General features: G+C 34.7%; 1 protein-coding gene across 2 annotated transcripts in view; it reads left to right on the plus strand.

Annotated features, from left to right (window-relative positions):
• The first annotated feature begins 12,694 nt into the window (after positions 1-12,694).
• Positions 12,695-21,084, plus strand: part of HMGCLL1 (3-hydroxy-3-methylglutaryl-CoA lyase like 1) — a 146,616-nt gene continuing 138,226 nt past the window's right edge. The window contains exons 1-2 of one of the 2 annotated variants that reach the window (XM_001105003.5): positions 12,695-12,851; positions 14,614-14,703. In XM_001105003.5, coding sequence (XP_001105003.3) covers positions 12,744-12,851; positions 14,614-14,703 — 198 coding nt within the window. In that variant the 5' untranslated portion in view covers positions 12,695-12,743. The remainder of the gene's footprint in view (positions 12,852-14,613; positions 14,704-21,084) is intronic. The other variant, XM_002803774.3, reaches the window with a different exon arrangement.

Below are 21,084 nucleotides of genomic sequence, written 5' to 3' on the forward strand. Positions count from 1 at the left end.
CAGATAAATATTAAAGCCATCTGTCTGCAAGCTTTGTTGTCTACAATTGCAATTTGTTAAAGTTTCAAAACCTGAAGCCTTTGGTGCTAATTGAATACATGTACTAAAGATTTTCAATTCCGACGGGGCGCCGGTGGCTCACGCCTGTAATCCCAGCACTTGGGAGGCCGAGACGGGTGGATCACGAGGTCAGGAGATCGAGACCATCCTGGCTAACACGGTGAAACCCCATCTCTACTAAAAATACAAAAAATTAGCCGGGCGCGGTGGCGGGCGCCTGTAGTCCCAGCTACTCGGGAGGCTGAGGCAGGAGAATGGTGTGAACCCGGGAGGCAGAGCTTGCAGTGAGCCGAGATAGCGCCACTGCACTCCAGCCTGGGCAACAGAGCAAGATTCCATCTCAAAAAAAAAAGATTTTCAATTCCTTTTTATGTATGTATGTATGTATGTATGTATGTATTTATTTTTGAGACAGGATTTCACTGTCACCCAGACTGGAGTGCAGTGGTGTGATATTGGCTCTCTGTAACCTCCACCTCATGGGCTCAAGCGATTTTCCTGCCTCAGCCTCCCGAGTAGCTGTTACTACAGGTGCGCACCACCACGTCTGCCTAATTTTTGAATTTTTTGGTAGAGATGGGGTTTCACCATGTTGGCCAGGCTGCTCTCAAACTCCTGGCCTCAAGTGATCCACCCACCTTGGCCTCCCAAAGTGCTGGGATTACAGTCGTGAGTCACTGAGTCTGACTTTTCAATCCCTTTTTTAACAAAACACCATCACAATGTAGATAAATCTTTTAAAAACGTTTGATACCATGTTGATGACCGACAATGATTTACAAAGTAGTTCATTCACAAAGGCTCCAAAATTTCTAAAATCAGATCAAAGATGACCATTGAAGAGTAAATGTTATGTTATCATGCTGCAGTGTTTAACATCAGTTTGGGTTGAAAAATTGTGGGTCAATGATATATTTCCTAGTATACAAAATTTTACATCTTTATCGTCAATTGTGATTAACAGAGTATTTCCCCCAGTTTGGCCATATTCATGAATTATTTGTGTTTCCCAACCAATTCCCAGTACATTTTTTCTTCATAGGTTCTTCAGTAAGAACACTGCTTTTACTATACTGCTGTGCTCCATCACAAATTTTATTCGTGTTACTACACAAAGAATTTTATCTTCCGTATTGAACTTTTAACTGAATTTACAGTAGCAAGCACAATAAGGTCAGATTTTTTACCTTAGTAGAATAAAATTTCTATAGCTTCACCTTGATTTCATAAATCAGGTGAAGATCAATGTTAAGACTTAATTGTCATTAGCTAAACTGCTTTTGAAACTTCTGAAGGCAATGTAATAAATAGATATCACCTTTTACAGAGTTCTTCTTGGAGTGGACATATTAACAGTCCTCTCCTCACTATTTACATGTGAGAACAAAAACTTTTGAAATATGATTTGTCAGTATTTAGTTAGAATAGTCATTTATCTAAATGAAAATTCAGGCTTTATAGATAGATAGATAGATAGATAGATAGATAGATAGATAGATAGATAGATAAAAAGATAGATTTCATCTCTCCACTTTTGTTCAGATGTTGTCTCTGTACATAGTCTTCATAAAATGGTTGTGCTTCAGTAGTAGATTTGTGTCTTGTGATTTTCACGTGGTCAGTACGACCTTCATGGTAGACAGTAAATACTTGCAAATTCATTTTCAATTTTCTTGAGAAATGGAAATTCAGAACTTATTTTTTAAATATACATTTCTATTTTTCCAAGAAATTGCCACTGAAATATTGTACTGAAAAATGAAAAGCATTAATAGAAATTAAAAGCCAAAAAACAGTTGTAGATTTATACTGCACAACACTTTTTTTTGAAGAAACACAATATCCAGAGTGTTTACTACTCTGTATACTTGGTAACAGTACTACTTAGCCTCCATCTCCTCATGTAATTCATGTATATCTGAGCTATAATTTTAAGTATTTCCCTCTGACCAAGAGGGTTAGTGTCCTGACACCTTCAAGCATCTCATCACACTAGGCACAGGTCATGGGACAACTTGTTGTTAAACCAAGGGACCATTAGGGCAACAGGATAGACTTCTTCTCCCACCACCACCACCCAATACCAGAGGGAGTTAGCTGTCTCTAGTTGCTTATCTCAAAGCACAACTTATCAGCTGGCACCCTGCATGCTCTACTTGAAAGGGGAATAGTAGATATGTTGATCTGGAAATGATCAAGTAAAGAAAGAGGCTTGTTGTTGGTTTACCTGTGCATTTAACCATGTGTTAAAGTGAGAACTCAGATTCTCAGAACAAATGTTTCACATACTCAAGAAGAGATTGTGGCAGAGCCTGGAAGTACAATGTGAAGGTTGACTTAACTCACCTTGGCTCATTTTAATGCAATTATTAAGCAAAATTCTTGGTGAAAAATTATAAATTCAGGAAATTCTGAACAGTAGAGGACACCAAGACAGTGTTAACTAGACCTGAACCAGGAAAACTGGCACGTGGTCTCAATGACCTAGATAACATGATGACATGGGGAAACCCAGACATTTGAACTAGTGAGAAGAAGAAAAATAAATCAACTGTTTAAGTAATAATTCAGAATCATTAGATTCAAAATTTTTTATGACTATGAATTCATTTCTTTATAAGATAAAAGTCTTAATCCCTGCTGCAAAGAATTTCATAGGTGGTACAATTTTGAGACCAAATATATTTTTTCTCCTGTGTCAGTATAAGACACATATTTTATTTGATCCATCTAATAAGATGATAAGTGATATATTTGGTGATAATTTCTCTTCTTTAGGAGGGCAGTATATATTAGTAATAACCAGCGCAGCTTTGGTGCCAAACCGTTTAGGTTTATAAGCCAGCTAAATCACTTACTAGCTATGTGACTTTAGTCAAGTAATTTGCCTCTCCGTGGTTCTCATTTTTCACTTGAAAAATTGGGATATTAAAAATACCAGCCTAAGTGATTATGATGAGGAATAAATGAGCTAATATATGAGAAATTGTTAGGACAGTGCCTGGCACATGGAAATGTAAGTTAACTATAGGTTGTTGTTATTATTATTTCAATCAACTAAGAAACTTGAAAGATAATATATACCATGTTTTTCAAGTTACATGAATTAGTTGTGTTTGATTAGATATAAAACCTTGGTTATTACACTATATTCCTTTAAAAATGTTATTATGGTAAGCCCAAAACTAATTAAAACAAGGTTTAAAACAAGCTAAATCACATTTCCTGAAGGCAAAGTACTTACAAAGATGAAAGCCTTATAAATTATGCTGTGGGATAGTTTTTTGTTATCTCACAGCATAATTTATATAAGTAATAGTTGAAATATCACTTCTCCCACATGCAGTTCAGATGGAGAGGTAGAAAAATAAATTTAATTTTGCTGGCTGTTATTTGTAAAACGTTAAAAGGAAATGATGTTTGAATGCTGAGAAATATAGGATAAATCCTAAAAAACTAATTTTAATTGTTTTATTCTGAACTACTGACACTAAAAAATAAACATCTTCTAATATTTAGATGATGGTTATGAAGTAATAAAGCATGTAAGCAGCTTTATGATATTCATGGGTTTCATACTCATGAATATGGTTCTGTCAGGATGTGATCCCAGGAATCTGACTCCTTGACCTGGTCTTTAAATATCTGCCTGGGGAATCTGAGCTTTGATGGGCTCTCAACAGCTCAATGAACAGGATGAAGGGAATAAGGAAACTTACTTATCTGGGAGGTTTTGAATTTGTAGGAAATCTCCTTTCCAAGGTTTAAATGTTTGAAATCATGGGAAAAAATTTAACCTTATATGATACATGTTTTTTATAGATTTCACTTTAGCTTACTGTAATTTCAACAAGACAGCTATAGCCCAACAATTTAAAAAGTGGGCTCTGATGTCAGACTTCTTGGGTTTGAATTCTGACTCTCCTACTTAGTAGCCATGTGTTGGTAGTACCTTAGTTGACTTCTCTGTGTTCAAATGGTCTCATCTGTAAAGCAGGAATCATAGGACCCTTCTCATGAATTACATAGTGTCCACTTAAATATTTAGAATGGCACTTGACACATGCTCAGCAGATGTTAGTACTTGTCCTCATCACTGTCATTTAAACCAGTGGTTCTCAATTAGGAATGATTTTGCCTTCCAGGGGATATCTGGCAACGTCCAAAGATATTTTTGCTTGTTACATCTCAGAGGCTATTGGCATCTAGTGAGTAAAAGCCAGGAATTCTGCTAAAATCCCTACCATGCACAGGACACCATCCACAGCAAATAATTATCAAGTCCAAAATGTCAATAGTGCTGAGGTTGAAAAAAACCAATTTAAGCTATTCTATTGTTGAAGATGAAGCATAAAGACCAACAAACATTTTCTGCACATAACCTTGATTAATTCTAACTTAGTAAATCCGTATCTTATAAGCTTTTGTTAAGCAAAGTATGAATTACCAAGAATCAGATATCTTCATGAACTTATAATTATGCAGTAGGGAAGTTTCTGAGAGAATAGTATAAAAATTAGGGTAATAAATGGTAGTAAATAAATTAAAGGACAAAAAGGTAAAATAAAATACATTAGAGGAATATCTTTCTAATGGGAGCAGAAATTAAGTGGGAAGATGGGAATCTGAGGAATATTGCTTTAGGCCTATTGTTCCACCTCTCCCTGACCTCCTTCCCTCCCAGGTCTTTAGTATTGGCTTATACATTTTGGGGTAATGTCAAGCTTTAAGTGAATGAGCAAAAAGTTTTCCAAATGTAATTTGAAAGTTATAAAAATTAGTATTTTATTAAAAAATAACTATAGATTACTGCCTTGAAAAGTAATGATTCCATATTGGTGTATTTCTATGTATAAATTTAGTGGAGATTTGAGATTAGTGAAATAGAGGGCATTGAATAATACCAGTTAATAAAGCACTCCTATAACTTTCTGCCCTTACAGTACTCAACTAAAATGTTCTTGGAGTGATTGCATTCTAGTAAGAAAAGGATTCCATTATTCAATCATTTTAATGAATTCTTTAGAGAATTATACTTACATGGGAACTCTGGGAAACTTTTGGCAAGAAAATTATGTTTTCCCTAATGGAAAAAAAAAAAAAAAACCTTCCTTAAGTGGTAGAGTAAAACTTCATTAGTTTGGGAAAACAAAACAAAACCACATGATATGTGGGAAAATGTATTAATGAGTATGCCAGGCCACCAAGGGGAAAAAAAATGAAAGGAAAAAAAAGTGAACAGGAACTCAAAAATCTTAATTCTTATCCAATACATAGATGTTTTTATAAATACATAGCAATAAAAAATCATGGCTTGCATGATTTATGAAAGGAGAAGTCCCACCCCCACCAGGCATGATTATCAGGATGAAGCACCCCTCTGCAAGTTTGCTTCGAAGACCTAGAACTAAAGCTTAAACCCTAGAAGACAGAATACACATCACTGCTGAAGATATTAAGAGTTTTTTAACTTTATGATGTTCTCCTGGATAGTACTTACGATATTATCAGGCCTGAAAACATTTTTGGGCTTCATATTTGGGACAAGATTGGGTCCTTCACATAGTGTGTGAATCTCTAGAATGAAGAATCAGAAGACTGAATTCAAGTGCTAGCTCTAAAGAAGCTCTCTTGGAAAAAAATTAACATCTCTGAGCAAGGGTTTCTTTCACTAAAAGTTATTAGAAGCAGGAAATACCTTGTATATAAAAAGTGTATTTTTATTATTTATTCTTGAAAATCATGAGATGAAAACGAAAGAGCAAAGGCTTTGACAGACAGAATTTTGAATCCACTTTTTACACTTCCTTGTTACTTCGGAACAGTTTGTTCAAGTTCTCTGAGTCTCAGTTTATTCATATGTTAAATGGGGATGACAATTCATACACATGGTTAAAATATCCACTGAAGTGCTTCACAGGTTTAGGCACTTAATGAATACTACCTTTCCTTTTCTGCCCTTAGAGAACAGGCATGACATACTTTAAGACATCTAAAGCTGAATTTCAAAATAAATGCTTTAAAATTACTGTCTTTAGTACATATGCTAAAATTTATGTGCTTATGTTTATCTGTGGAGAAATAAAAAATGTTCATTTTACCTGTAATATCCATAGTGAAATAAGCATAAGATAAAAATCTCATTAAATCAGACAATTTTGTCAAGATTTTTAAATAAAAACTGATTTCCACGTTTTGTTAGTTTTTGGTAATAATGAGACTGTTTACAGTTGCTCTTACTTACCCCTCCCCTGCACCATCTCTTCATCATGATAGGCTCTGTCTACCCAATCCTCTCAAATGTGGTCTCTTTCTCTGAAGTGTTCTCTTATTATCATAGCTAAACAAGGAACCTACTGCCTTTACTTCTATGGTTCTAAACTTATCACTTGGCACTTATCAACATACTGGCCTATTTTAGTTAGTTAAGCAACATTATATTTCACTATTAAATTAGAAGTTTCTTATGTTGACTACCTTGTTTAAGCATTACCCTCCACACAGTATTATACGGCCCTGTATTTATTAAGCATTAATTATTCAATTCACATTTGATGAATACGCAAATTATACTATAAGTAATGTTTTGTGTATAGATCCTACAGCTTTAGAATCTAATTTCTTATACTCCTCTAATTAAAATAGATATGCTTTGCATTCTTTTATTTTAGTTATTTTGCTTAAAATGTTGGCACTGGAATGTGAGGCATTTAAAGCCAAGAAGACATATCTTAATCTTAAATATATATTCATACTTATTTTTCCATTAGCTATTGAGCATTAAATTTTAAAAATACCTGCAGTGGACTAAACAAATGTCCTAAATTTGGTTTTTACAGATTCCCACTAGCTGGAACAATGTTACATATGTCTTCTTAACAATAGATGAATTTGATTCAATGAAAGGCAAAAGAAAGCTGAGTTATTGAGCAGTTATTATGTGCAAAGGAAAATACTAAATCTTTCTGATTATAATTGATATTGAATTGTGTTCTCAATCAATAGTACTTGATACAGTTTCAAAGAATGATATAATCTCTGGATAAGAGATAATACAGTTTGCCTACTAAGATTGTATTTATTATAACCCACCAACATGTTTCAACTAATTGATAAAATACTTTCCAAGTGAAGTTTGAGCTTGTAGTTAATGGAAAAAAAGATACTTTTACATCTGTTGGCAAAAAGTATGTGGACTGCAACCATCAAACAAAGTAAAACTAGTTAATGAACAGTCCATGTCCATGTCTTTTGTTTTGCAATATAGTTGGCAAAGCTAATGCTTTTGGATTCTTCTGAATTAGTGAGAGAATAAATAGACTCCTACATCTGGAGAAATGTGGTTTATGACTTTGTTCTGATTTCAGTATTTGCTGCCAGGTACTCATCACCTGGGGTGGGGTGTTATTTTGGTAAAATAGAACTCATTACTTATTCTCAAAAGAATGCTGTATTTCAGAACAATGCTATTGTTAATGGAACTTTGATTTTAGTAAGCAAATGCCAAGAATGTTTTTAAACACTCTGTTATCCTTCTCATCAATTTAGATCAGCCAGACATAACATATGTGAGAAGTTATCTAACATTTTCAGCAATAAAACTGATATGATGAAAGCTTTTTTCCCCTTAGGTATCACCTAGTATTGGTAACCAGGTTGTTCTCATTGTTTCTTTTTTATTGTTTAAGGCTGTAGCACATCACTTTTGTAATGCTTGCCAAAGTTCTATGGAATCATTGTTTGAGATTCACCATATGTGTCTTTTATCCCTGCCCAGTAGGTATCTTGGCTACATGTCAGTTTGGCATTTGTTATTATAAGAACTTCGACTGGTTCACTTGCTTCTGATTCTATCCACGCTGTCAGCATAGAGACTTTCAAATAGCCATCTCTGGGACCAAAGAAACTCACAAGATAGCAACCTGTTTTAACTAGATCCTTCTCACTCAAGTACTTCCCACTTGAGACAATTGATATAGTCAGTCTTAGTCAGTCTGCCTACTTTGGTGTTGACTGATCTCTGAAACAAAAATCCCTCTTCACTCTGTTTTTGAGACCTTTTGTCTAGGATATAGAGAATGAACAGCCCTGTAATTTATTATATGGTAGTAATTTATTGCGGTCATTTGATACAGAGAAGAGATAGGGAGAAGAATGGAAGTAAGTGTAGAGCATGTGGCTTCTGTTTAGTTTTCTTTCTTGTGGATTAGTCAAGGCATCGGAACCATATCATGAGATCCTCAGGCTCTGAGTTAAATCCAGTGTTCTTCGTTCTGTTCAGCATCTCTTGTTCCCTATCTTTATTTGTAGAAGTGATAGGAACTTCAGAATACATTGAAAATTATGGAACAAATATAATACTCAGAGAAAATTTCAAGTAAGAATTCTGTTAAATATGGAGCTTATCAGGGAGATTCTTTCCCCTCCCCTCAAACACTGATATCAAGAACATTCTCAGAAGCTAAATATTGCCAAGAGGCTCACAAGAAGGCACAGGCCTTGTAGTCAGGATCTGATGTTTTAAGCACCACATGGAAACGTATATTTAAGCGAATGGCCGTGTAAGTATGGTAGCTAACTGGGCCATGAACATGAACCATTGGCCTCAAAAGGCCATTCCATATAAGAGAGATGAAAAAAAGGTCACCTGGTTCTGTGGGTGAGAAAGTAAATCTCCGTAAGAAGACTGAAAGCAAGTGCTATCATGCATGATTTTAAGTTCTATATTTATTATATCTTTATGAGACTCCAAGCTAAGATGTTAACAAAAAACAAATCTTAGCACCACCAAATTAAATCCATTAGATATCCCAGTCAAGCAAAAGTAAAATCATCCTTTAGGAATATTTCATTAACCCATGAAAAATTCCTATAGAAAAATAAATGGCTTCATCAAAGATAAGTTTACATAAGCAAATTACCAACCATGCAAATTTTGCTTTGTATATGTATTTGCTTTGCACATACAAAGCAAAACTTTATAAATATAAAGAGAAATTGACAGAAACAGAACTATAGTGCAGGATTTCCACTGTCATGCTGTTTTGGCAAATTAATTAATTATAAATGTGAACATCTGTGTGATCATATTCTAGCTACCTACTTCCCTCTCAAAAAATAAATAACATGCTATACTTTACAAAGTTATTATAAGAAATACTTTTGATTGTGTGTGTGTGTGTGTATATATATATGCATACATATATACGGATATTGTACAGCCAATGGCATCATGGTTTCAAATAATTTAAATAAAATAAAACGGGAAAACCAAAAAAGTATATACAAGAAATATTAGTTCTTTTCTCTCTGAAATAAAATGTATTAAAATGTTTCTAGAATTAGAACACTAGGTGTCTTCACTGATATCTTTACGCATCTTCTGAATTTCTCAAAATTGCTATAATAAACATAATTAGAGTGATACGACATGAAATAATCCTAAAACTTGGGGAAATATACATAATTTGATATTGCTGAAGTTATGGATAAGTTTAGAAAATGGGTAGGAGTTGAGACTGCAAAGACTGCTAAAAGTCTCATCATAAAATATTAATTGAACCATTTTTAAGACACATGACTTCTCCCCACCCCCAGAGGTTATGGGACACCTCTAAGAATTTTAAGTTCAGAATGTTTATCAGATACATATTTTCAAAATCTCTCAGGCTATAGAGTATGAATTGTTGGGTGGAAAATAACCCAGGAAACCAGACTACTGTATTAATAATAGCTAACATTTGTTGGCTGCCTACTATGTGCCAGAGACCACATGTTGAACATTTTATATATTCTGTCATTTAATTTTGGCAACAATTAAGAACTGTTATTGTCACCCTCTTACACATACGGATACAGATGCTAATGAAGTTGTCCAGGGTCACTCAGTCCCTATTAGAACCTGGCTTGCGTCATAGATAATCTAGAAACAGCTCTCAGGCCCTTCCCCACTGCATTATGGTGTTGCTTGTCAAACAGATAGGAAGTGGAGCAGAGAGAAGTTCTTAGCAAAAGAAAAAGAGCAAGGGATGGGTCCAAGATGTTTAACTCAAATCACTTGTTGATAGATTGCTAGGATTAAGGAGAGAAGGAAGTCGAGAATAATTCAGGAGAGACAGGTTGACTTGAATGTTTTTGCACATAGCAAAATCATCAATAAAGTCACTAGAGAAAATAGAAAATTAATTTACTTTAATTTGTGGTGAATGTTCATATCTTCTTCTGTTTGAATGAGTAAAATGCAATGAAGTAAAAATGGCTTAGTCATGTGATGCAGCAAGCGTAGTATAGAGTGCAGATTCAGGATATGGCACTTACTCACTTCATAGTTTTTAACAAGTGGTTTTTTTTTTTTTTTTTTTTTTAATTTTTCTAATGGAGCCCAAGCTTCTTAACCTGTTATATGGCGAGAGAGAACCATAGAACCTTCCACAAACTTCTTTTTATTCTCATTTTATCTAGAGCTTTGTAGACTTGCAAGTAACAGGGGTACATATTGAAAATGTTTATTTGAGTAATCAAAACAGAAAGATGTAGATTAATACAAGAACATACACTTTTCAAATTTATAAATTTTAAGTATTCATAAATTAACATCAAACTTTACTTACCACTAAAAGCACATCTATTTTAACTCCTGTTTATTCATTAGATTCAACATTCTTAAGATATTTGGTCTTTATGATTTTGGCATTTGTACAAATTTTGTTTAAAAATTTGAGGTCATAACATTTTCCATATGATATGAATTAAAATTTTAAAAAACTTTCATATTTATAAGATTTTTTCTCTAAAAAAAACATATTACTATGGTCAACTAATTGGTATATGAAATTTTCTTCAGACCTTTTTAATTTAGAAAATGATTAAGCAGTAAAGTTTTTTTTTTCCTAAATGTTCTTGTTCTTAGTAGCAGAAGATCATATCATATCTGACTTACCTTAGAGGTCTTATTCTCCAAAAGTTTAGACTTCATTTTAATTTTAATTGCCAATCCTTTTTGAGGTTTGGAATGATTGTTGACTCCATTATGAAGGTTGCCTTGCTAAATTATTGTTGTTCAAGTTGGATCTTTTAAAATTATTTTAAATATCATGTTCCCTGTTGCAGAGTTACAATACATAGAGAAAAATGATAGGAAGCATAGCTGTAACCAGTATGGTCCATTTCACTCGCAGTGGAAAAATAACTAACAGCTGAGCTCTGCTAGTACAGCTAATAAATTTAGCTCTATGGATGTACACCTATATGATAGTCATGCTTAGGTAAGCAACAACCGGAGTTTTGGTGCTTTACAGAGTTTTAAGCGCATCCAGGGATTGCATAACTTCACTTCAGCGGTTCAGAGAATGTTCTCCAGGTTAAACATCCTTGGTTAACTGTGAGAAGACTATGACCTCCTCATCCTCTTTGCCCTTTCTAGTGCAGTTTTACCGAAGGATCTACACGATTTCCTTTCCACTCTTTGTCTTTTTCCTCCCTGAACCCATTTATTTTTATTACCTGTGGAAGTCTCACTGCCCGCCCCCAAACCCCCACCCATGCAACACACAAGTGGTAAGGATGGTTTGACTTTGAATGGTAAATTTCTTCTGTGTGTTTATCCTAAGGTGTGCATCAGTTGGCTCCGGGTTTACATTTGCTCCAACAGCCAGCAGGGCCGATGGGTATTCCTGGCCATGGACATCCTGGCTGGGTCTCCGGAAGACCCTAGGTACCCCACACGAGACTATTCTTAATGACTATGTCATTTTAGCTGCAAACCACTGAACCCACTGTGAAGAGTATTAGGGTGTGACAATACACGTAAGTGTGCATGTGAAAGTAGGGTGGGGAAGGTAGGCCGGTGGTCTGCTCGAAGGCTATTTTTCAAACCCTCTCTTCCACTAAAAATGTCTCCAATTCTAATATCCTAAGAACTTGTTTAGAATTTTCCGTTTGGATAAATCTAGTCCTTAGAGCTTTAATAATTTTTGTGCCATGAGACTTAAACACGCAGTTCCATTTCAGCGCTTAACTGCAGCACCAACTTACTGACAGCTTACTCTCATTTAGGAACGTACCTCTGAGAGTACCTCTGACATCTAACCTAATTTAAGACTATCTTTTCCTTTTTATTAAACTGTTGGATATGTTTTAACCTTGCCTGTTGCCTCAAAAACATTTTTAAATAGAGCTTATTGTTATAAAGCATAAACTCCGTGAGCTCAACGGTGGGCAAATCTACACTTGAGCACCCAAGGCTGCAGCTGAGAATGAACGAACTCATCAACACAAACACTCATGCCCCTTCCTTTTATTTTAGACCCCTTTTCTGATCTGAGACAGGTGAGAAGTAGGTGGGCATGTGAAGATACAGTCAGCCCTGGGCGCTCAGTGTAGTGCAGAAAATGAGCCAACCCTGAACATCCTCTGGCTCAGCTCCTTTCTCTCCTGTTCAGGAGTCCGGTATTTCTGTCGATTCCCGCAGGTGCCCCGCGCACCCGCTGCCCCGGGCGCGGCCACCTGCCACGCCCTGCTACCCGCCCTCTCGGCGCCGCCGCAGTGCGCGGAACAGCGCTGGTCCTCACAGCCCGTGCACAGGAGGTGCGCGCTCCCGAGCTGGCGTAGTTTCCCAGCGCGGTGCCAGCCCCTCATCCTCCTCCAGTCTCACTCCCCTCCCGACTGCCGCCCCAGGCTCCGCCATGGGGAATGTGCCATCCGCGGTGAAGCACTGCCTCAGCTACCAACAGCTTCTCCGGGAGCATCTCTGGATCGGGGATTCAGTGGCAGGGGCGCTCGACCCCGCGCAGGTACCACCTCGCGGCCCAGGGTGTCCCTACCCTCATGCGCACTGACAGCCAGCCTCTCTCCCTGCATCCTCTTGGTGCTCTCCTCCCTTTATGTCACCTCCTCACCCCAGGACCCTTTCCGCAGCAGTTCTGCCGTGTTAGGCCGCACCCCTTAAACGGTTTCCCATTATCTCTCTTCGGTGAATATATCGACCCGCCTCTACAGATCAGACCCAGCAAAATCCCTGCCTGTGACCATTTGCTGGTCGCCTAAAGGAAAGAATTCCTTCTCTGTGTTTTCCTGGAAAGGGATGCATTACGTAATACAATTTGTATTCACAGGTATTCCTTCAAGGGTACTGCCCTTATTCTCAGTACTCCTTGTACTGTGTAACAAAGAGGACAAATTTGTCACAATGTGAGGCAGAAAAGGAATGAAACCGGTAGAAGGTTAAGAAGACACAGTAGGTTGAAATAGTCCATCAAGAGCATTAATTATCCCGAATGTATCTGTGCTTCAACAAACTTGAAAGAAAGCGTAAATAACAGCACTTTCAGACTAAAGTTTATTCCCACGTTGTTCCTGAAAGGCCATGTTAAGACAATAGGCAACTTAATATTATTCATATACTTATGATTTAATGCACTCTCAACCAGTGTCAGATAAATAAAGAAAAGGTGTATAAAGAAATTAACTTTTTCCTTAAAAAAGCTGAAAATCTAAAGTTCCACAAAATATTAAATAACTGATAATCGTTATGAAAATGTTGAAACATGGAATAAAGGAGGGGCAGTGTGGGGACTTCTTGTTGAATTACAGGTGCTGGATGCAAGATTATTTCTGATTTGACTAGTGAACAAAATAAATTCTGTTATTGTAATATTTTAGTCAGTAAGCATAATTGTACCATGTGGATTTAAACCAACTATTCTAATGTAAGATACTCATTTTCTATTATGTATTCTCAGTTTGGTGTATCATATGTGAAATTGCAATCTTATCTCTACAAATTGGAATTCAGTCTTTAGAAGATATTTTATTTCTCGTTACTTAAAAGATGGCCATGGTCATCTAACTCAAAACCTGTTGATGACAGTGGTAGAGGTGAAAGTTATCCTTTGTCTTCCCCCATATTAACATGTCTATTTAATTTTCCTACGTTCTATTTTGACCTTCCTGATGTAATTTTATCTTCATGTTCTTGACTTTTTAAATTCGGTCTGTTATTTAATCAGGAACCATTAACTTATATTTCCTAAGTCTGAGACTTTATATGACTTTTCTTTTTGAGTGAATATTTTATTTTTCTCTCCCTCTTTATTTTCTGATGTACACGTTTTGTGGGTTTTATGGACAATGATAGAAGATTGGCTGCAGGTAAGGATGTCTCTTTTGCCCTATTAAGATGTGGAAGCAGATTAAATGAAAATGACTAGGATTCCCGAGAAATAAAATATTGGAACATTCATCAGCTTAATGACTTTTTTGGCCCTTTCTGAAGAAATATTAGCCTTCTCTATATATTACCTTTTTAGTTACCAACTGCTTTGCCTAGAAAACTCGTATTTGTCTCTCAAGTACAGATTTAAAAAAATATATATTTTTGGTTCAGCTGTTTGCTCCCTCCAGAGTTATGCTTCTTTTTGTGTTAGCAGGAATTTTTAAAAATAATTCTGTTTTAGTTCCAATACTGTTGAATTGTAATTTTTTCTATCTCATCCTATTTGAACTCACAGCAGCACTGACATCTGACACTTGACTTTTTGAAATTTATCTTCCTAGATTTCTGTTCTAATAAACCTTCACTGCTTTCAGCCCTATGTCTCTGGATTCTCAGTCTCCTTGGCAGGCTCGGTGGCTTCTATCCACTGGGTAAATATCCAGATGCCCCCTCACTATTTACACTCTTCCTAGTGTGAGTGTGAGCGACAATCTACACTCACAGATTTGGTTGCTGTTTGGGTACCATTTGTTTTCTAGACTTACATTCCTGTGTTTCTCTTGAATTCCAGTCCAGATGTTCAGCTGCTCATTTGACATCATCGCTTGAGTATCTCAAAAGCAACTCAAACTCAACATTTTCAAAATTTTATTAATGTTCTACTCCTTCCAACACTGGACTTTCTCCAGTATTTCCTATTGCAGGGAATGCCATTATAATTCATTCAGTTCTATGAGCCATACACCAGAAACTATCTTCTTTCATTTCCCTCACACCCAAATTATCACTGAGTCCTGCAATTTTACTCACTGAATTTCTTTCAAATATATTTTCCTAACTTCACTGCACCAATCAATTTTAAAATGGCATTATCTCTCATATGTATGACTGAACTGTTGCAGTAGTCTTCTTACTTTCCAGGAATCCCTCTTCAATCCATTGTCTATATAGCTAGTTGGAAAATGTTCCCTATTTCAAGTAAAATAATACTATTTCCATGTTTCAAAACCATCTATGAATTTCCATTGCTTTTAAGAATGGACACCAAAACTTTTAATGGGTTTTCTAAACCTCAAATGATCTTTTCATTGCATCTCTCAGTAACATCATCTTAAGTTATTCTTTTTTATTCTTGCCACTTTAGCCACAGTGGCCTTGAGTTCTCTAATAAATTGTGTTCTCTCTGGAACCACAGTGTTTGCTTACTTTCCTCTCTGCTAGGAATATTATTTTCAACAAATTAACTTCTAATTAATCTTCTGCCCTCAACTTGCATGTTACCTTCTCGTGAAATCTCTCCCAGACTCTCAATGCCAGCAGCTTTTGTTAGACTTCTATTGCATAGTAACCTATTTGTTATAGATAATATACATTATATATTTATTTTCATGATTACTTGATATTTAATTACTTTGTAGATATTAAGCACAGTAAAAGTAAGGAAGCAATTCACCACAGGATTCTCAACACTTATCAGAATGTCTGGCTAATTTTTGATGGCCAGTGATGCTTGTCGAATGAACAAATGAATTCGTGTTTTCCCTTATAGGCCATAAGCATCACCAACCTATGAAGACCATGAACTTCTTCTTAGCATTTGTTCAAGGTCCATCAAAATGATTGGCACACTGTAGCATCATGATATATATTTGCTAAGTGAATAGAAAATCAGTGAGAATGAGGACATGGTATAAATAGGGTTTGGTCTTAGCACCAATTGGTGAATATTATTACTGTTTTTCTCTTACCTTTTTGTTAGTAGTTTAATGGAGAGATGAGGTAAAAATGGTTTCTGGAGGCTGTCAAGACAGCGGAGAGCTTAACTAATTCTCTATTGTTGAATCTGGCAGAGAGAATCATGAATAAACCTAACTCCTGTGATACGAAATAATTTGCAATTAGAACAGACAGAAAATTCTGTATTTTGAAATAATTCTGTGTATGCAATAGAAGATTGAAAACCTTGATATTTTCCTGCTACCAGCTTATTCCATGGTTTTTTGTGTGCAACAGCATGGCCAGACCTTCATTTTTCAGCTTACATTTTAGAGATAGTATATACCTGATGAATTATTAGAATTAAATTAAATATTATGTGTATGCATATATAAACATATACACATTGGAAGTTTAACAATACTATCAAATGTAAAGAGAGTAAATACGAATGAAAGGCTTATTCTATCACAGGTCCACTAATTAAATTATTTGGGTCTCTGTTTTTGCTAATGAAAATGGTTTTGCAGAAAATTCCCTTAATAGACCAAGAGGTTAAAATTGCTCATTCCATAATTCAAGCTATCTCTTAGGACATGTTTTATTTTCTGTAGTTGTCTCTGTTAAAAAGAGTATAACGAAACTGGCTTAATTGGTATGTTTTAAAGTTTTGATTAAATTTAAGGTTCCTAGTGAAGCGATCCCCCTTTGATTTTCAAGTGTTCCTTAAGCAATAACTAAATCTCTTCACATATTAATGCCCTTTTGCAAAAGTAAAATTTCCAAGGACCTAAATTCTAATATAAACAATGTTTCAAACCTACTATATTTCTAAAATAAAATGGTAGATTATGTGAGATTAAATTTATAGTTATTTTACATTCAATTCTGATCCTTTATGTTACATTTGCTGTCAGCAAAAATTATGATTCAATGTAGTTATTTGGTGCTAAAGGGTCTCTGGAATTTAAATGTATATTATATTTCTGCTTAAATGCAATCAGATGATAATGTAACTCTATACTTTTAGCTTGCAACTATGTAGTTGTTAGTACATTTACTAAATATCTTAGGATGATTGAGGAGGAATTTTCAGACAGGGACCAAACTGCCATCATACTGTTTTCTATTTGTCTCATGTATTCTTTGTCTCCTTACCATTTTTTATTCTTTTCCAGCTTCTTTTGAAATCATGTTGCATTTTAATTTCTCATTTTTCTCCTGAATTGATGTGTTAGTGATATACATTTTTTTTTACTATACTCTTAATTGCTGTCTATAATATATCAACATACAACATGGCTTATTAAAATAATATATTAGTACTACTACAACTTACTAAAAATACAAATATGACTCTTTAACTTCATTTTCTGTCTTAGGCCTTTTATGTTTTTGTTTTCATGTATTATCTATATGTTATATTTACAATACATATGTATACAGTCAATATCCATTTATATTTATGCACATATTTTCTCTTTTCTCCTTTCTTCATCTCCATTTTTTCCTCAGATTACTTCCCTTCAACCAGAAGTGTTTGTTTCAATATTTTCTTTAGTAAAAAAAGTACTAATATTTATTTTTTTTCAGTTTTTCTTTGTTTGAAATTACATACACACGTACACTAATGTATATATATATACACATACATAATGTTTATAAATATAAATGAATATTTACTATAAATGTAAGTTTTATCTAAAAAATTAAAAGACATGATAGCAGTGCAAAATGCAGATTTCTCAACAGATACAGTGGAAGCCAGATACAATAAAATCAGCTATTTGTCTTATTTTTGGTCCTTTGATGATAATTTATCTTTCATTCTTTTCTCTTTGTGTTTGGTTTCTAATAGTTTGACTATGGCATGTCTACGCATACTTTCTTTTGTATTCATCTGGGTAATGATGTGCAACATTTCTTGGATCTATCAGTTGATGTTTGTTGGGTTTCACATTTTGGAAGCTTTTCAACCATTTTTGCTTCAAATGTTGTTTCTGTTTCTTGTTTCCTTTTAAATCCTCTCCAGTTAGGCCTACAATTTGAAGAATATTAGAACTTTCTCTGAGCCTTATTTATTTCTTAAATTCATTTTTTCATTCTTTCTTTTTTCTCCATATTCAATCTGAATATTTTCTTCTCATTTATATTCCATTTCACTAATTTCTTCTTCAGCTTCATTTAATTTGCTGTTAATCTTATTTATTGAGTTAATTTCAGTTATTATATTTTGAGTTAAAGCATTTCTATGATTTCTAAAAGATAGGCTTTAGTTCTCTGCCACAATTCTCTATTGTATTATAAATTCTTGAATATTTATTAGAATTATTTTAGATCCCATGTCTGACAACTCCAGTACCCAGATCTCCAATTAGTCTGTTTTATGTATTTTCCTTCCTGGTATACCTACAAAATTTAAATAATATGTTAGACACCTGGTATGAAAATAATTATAGACATAATTTGAGACTCTGAATAATACTGTCCCCAGGTGGGACTTCTCTTTGGCGTTGTCAAACAATAAGCGTAGAGATAACTTATTTTAAGCTAATCAAGTGCTTACCTGATGGGAGGTTTAGCCTACTTTACTTGTGAGGGCTTGACTTTTTTCTCTTCCTCCTTACTTTTTGTATTCTGCAGTCATTCAGGGGTCCTAACTAAAACCTAAAATGTTTACCAGGGTTGCTTCTCCTTGCTGAGACCTGAATTCAAACTATTTCCACTCTAGCCTTGCAAGGCTCCTGGAGAATCTAATGCTCTCAGCTTCTCAGTGGCTCAAACAGAATTGGCAAATGCTTCCAAAAGAAAAGTTATGCTGACTGTTGGGCTCACCATTTTATTTTTTTCTCCTGCATAGTATATTGGTTGCTGAAATACTCATTAACCAAATTTCTGAGACTATTAAATGATTGTTTTTCATTAATATTTTATCCAACTAATATAGTTGTTGTCAGTGAGAGGCTTGTTGTGAACAAGCTAGTCAGCCATTATTGAAAGATTATATAATAAGGAAATTAAATTTAAAAATACCAATTGTGCAATTTAGTTTAATTTGTAAAAATATATTCATTTACCATACCACTTGAACTTGTTATATTCCAAGTAGCATACATGCTATTTAGATTACCAATTTGAATTCCAGAGAAAGAATAAAAAGATTATCTGCCTCATGAAAAATATTGTATGGAAAAAATGACTATTCCAAATGGTTTTTAGTATGATGAACAAGTTATAAAGGTAATGAATACATATTTTAAATAATGTTAAAAGTAATATTATGCCCAATTTTAGTATCTGCTCTTTGAAGAACAATGTACTACTTACTCCCTCTTTATGTGTAATGTACTTTAATAAAATTTTGATAGTTTAATAAAATAGTTTAATAAAATTTGTTAAAGTAGTTCCTTTATAATATTTTATCTCTGTTGACATACATGTATATTAAATCTTTTCATTTTATTAGCATAAAGTTGGTAAAAGTATTTTCTTGTTATTATTTACCTTTCTTTTGAATCTTTTGCATTGTCTCTTTCTGATTTGGGTACATTCTCTTTCTCTTTCTCTCTCTATAAGTCTTCCTACAGTTTATCACTTTACTCAGAAGCATCTTGTAGGCTTGTTTATCCTCTTGACTGTTTGTATATGTTTGTATCTGTTTATGCATATGGATGATGTGCTAGCAACTGATTTCTTTTTTTTTAAAATTATTCTCTATTTTTTTAGACTAATATTTTAATTTTCTTTAAACATTTAGCTCACTTGATTTTAGTCTTTTTAAAAAATAAGTGCTTTAAGACTATACATATCCATTTCTCTATTGTTTTGCTTTAAATGTATGTCTTATAAGCTGCTTATATGATTACTCTCTAGCTTTAATTAGATGAATTTAATTTTAATCATGTTTGATCTGACTATTATGTTTATCCTACTTTCTGCCATATCTATCAGGCTCACTCACTATTTTACATTTCCTATTTTTAAGGTTGTTTATGCCTTTTCAGCTTTCTTATTTTACAGTTAAATCAATACTATTTTTTAGAGCAAAATATATATTTTAAAGAATGAATTCACTTATCTTGAGAAAAAGATTGTTTCATTATTACACCATGATTCTTCAAATAACATGTACCAGGCGTATTACCATGATTCTTTTTGTTGATGTAAAGCTTCTAATAGTTGAGGTGAAGGCAGGGAGTTCCAAAGACTTGTAATTTTTACTTGAGGTTAAAGACTGAATCATGAGCACAATAAAGTTAGAAAGTTAAAAGGATAGGTATTTGATATGGTTTGGCTGTGTCCCCTACCCAAATCTCATCTTGAGTTGTAGCTCCCATAATTCCCACATGTTGTGGGAGGGACTTGGTGGGAGATAATTGAATCATGGGGGTGTTCCTCCCATACTGTTCTCGTGGTAGTGAATAAGTCTCATGAGATCTGATGCTTTATAATGGGTTTCCCCTTTCACTTGGCTTTCATTTTCTCTTGCCTGCCACCATGTAAGATGTCCCTTTCACCTTCCACCATGATTGTGAGGCCTCCCTAGCCACATGGAACTGTGAATCCATTAAACCTCTTTTTATTTCTAATTTAGCTAGTGTCAGATATGTCTTTATCAGCAGCATGAAAATGGACTAATGCAGTATTTGTAGTCACAGACTTAATAGGTGAGCTGCCACAAGCAATAATATGCCCCTTTTATGACCATATAGATTATGGTCAGAATGGAGTAAAAGTCTGATGAATTTCACTGAAAACCAAATATTGGATGGAAGGTCCACCAGGACATTGAATACACTGCAGAATGGTGTCAGGATTTGGGATGAAGGGAATGATGGTGAAAGAAGTTCTAATGGCCTTGATATATGAAGGATACCAATCATCAAGCAGGGATAAAGACTATATGGCCAAATCACATGGATTCCAAAAGCACGGCCTTTTAAATTAGTAAAAAGAAGTGGGAGTCTTCAAGAAGTAACAGAAATTAAAGATGCCTTCTTTAATTCTAGTCACTAAGCAAAGAACAGGAGACTAAGCAGTCTCTCCTTGAAAGGGTTACAGGAGAGGTGCCTTATCCTCGAGGGTAATTGAGACCT

Source organism: Macaca mulatta, chromosome 4 (assembly GCF_049350105.2).
Source record: "Macaca mulatta isolate MMU2019108-1 chromosome 4, T2T-MMU8v2.0, whole genome shotgun sequence".
In the NCBI taxonomy this organism is placed as follows: domain Eukaryota; kingdom Metazoa; phylum Chordata; class Mammalia; order Primates; family Cercopithecidae; genus Macaca; species Macaca mulatta.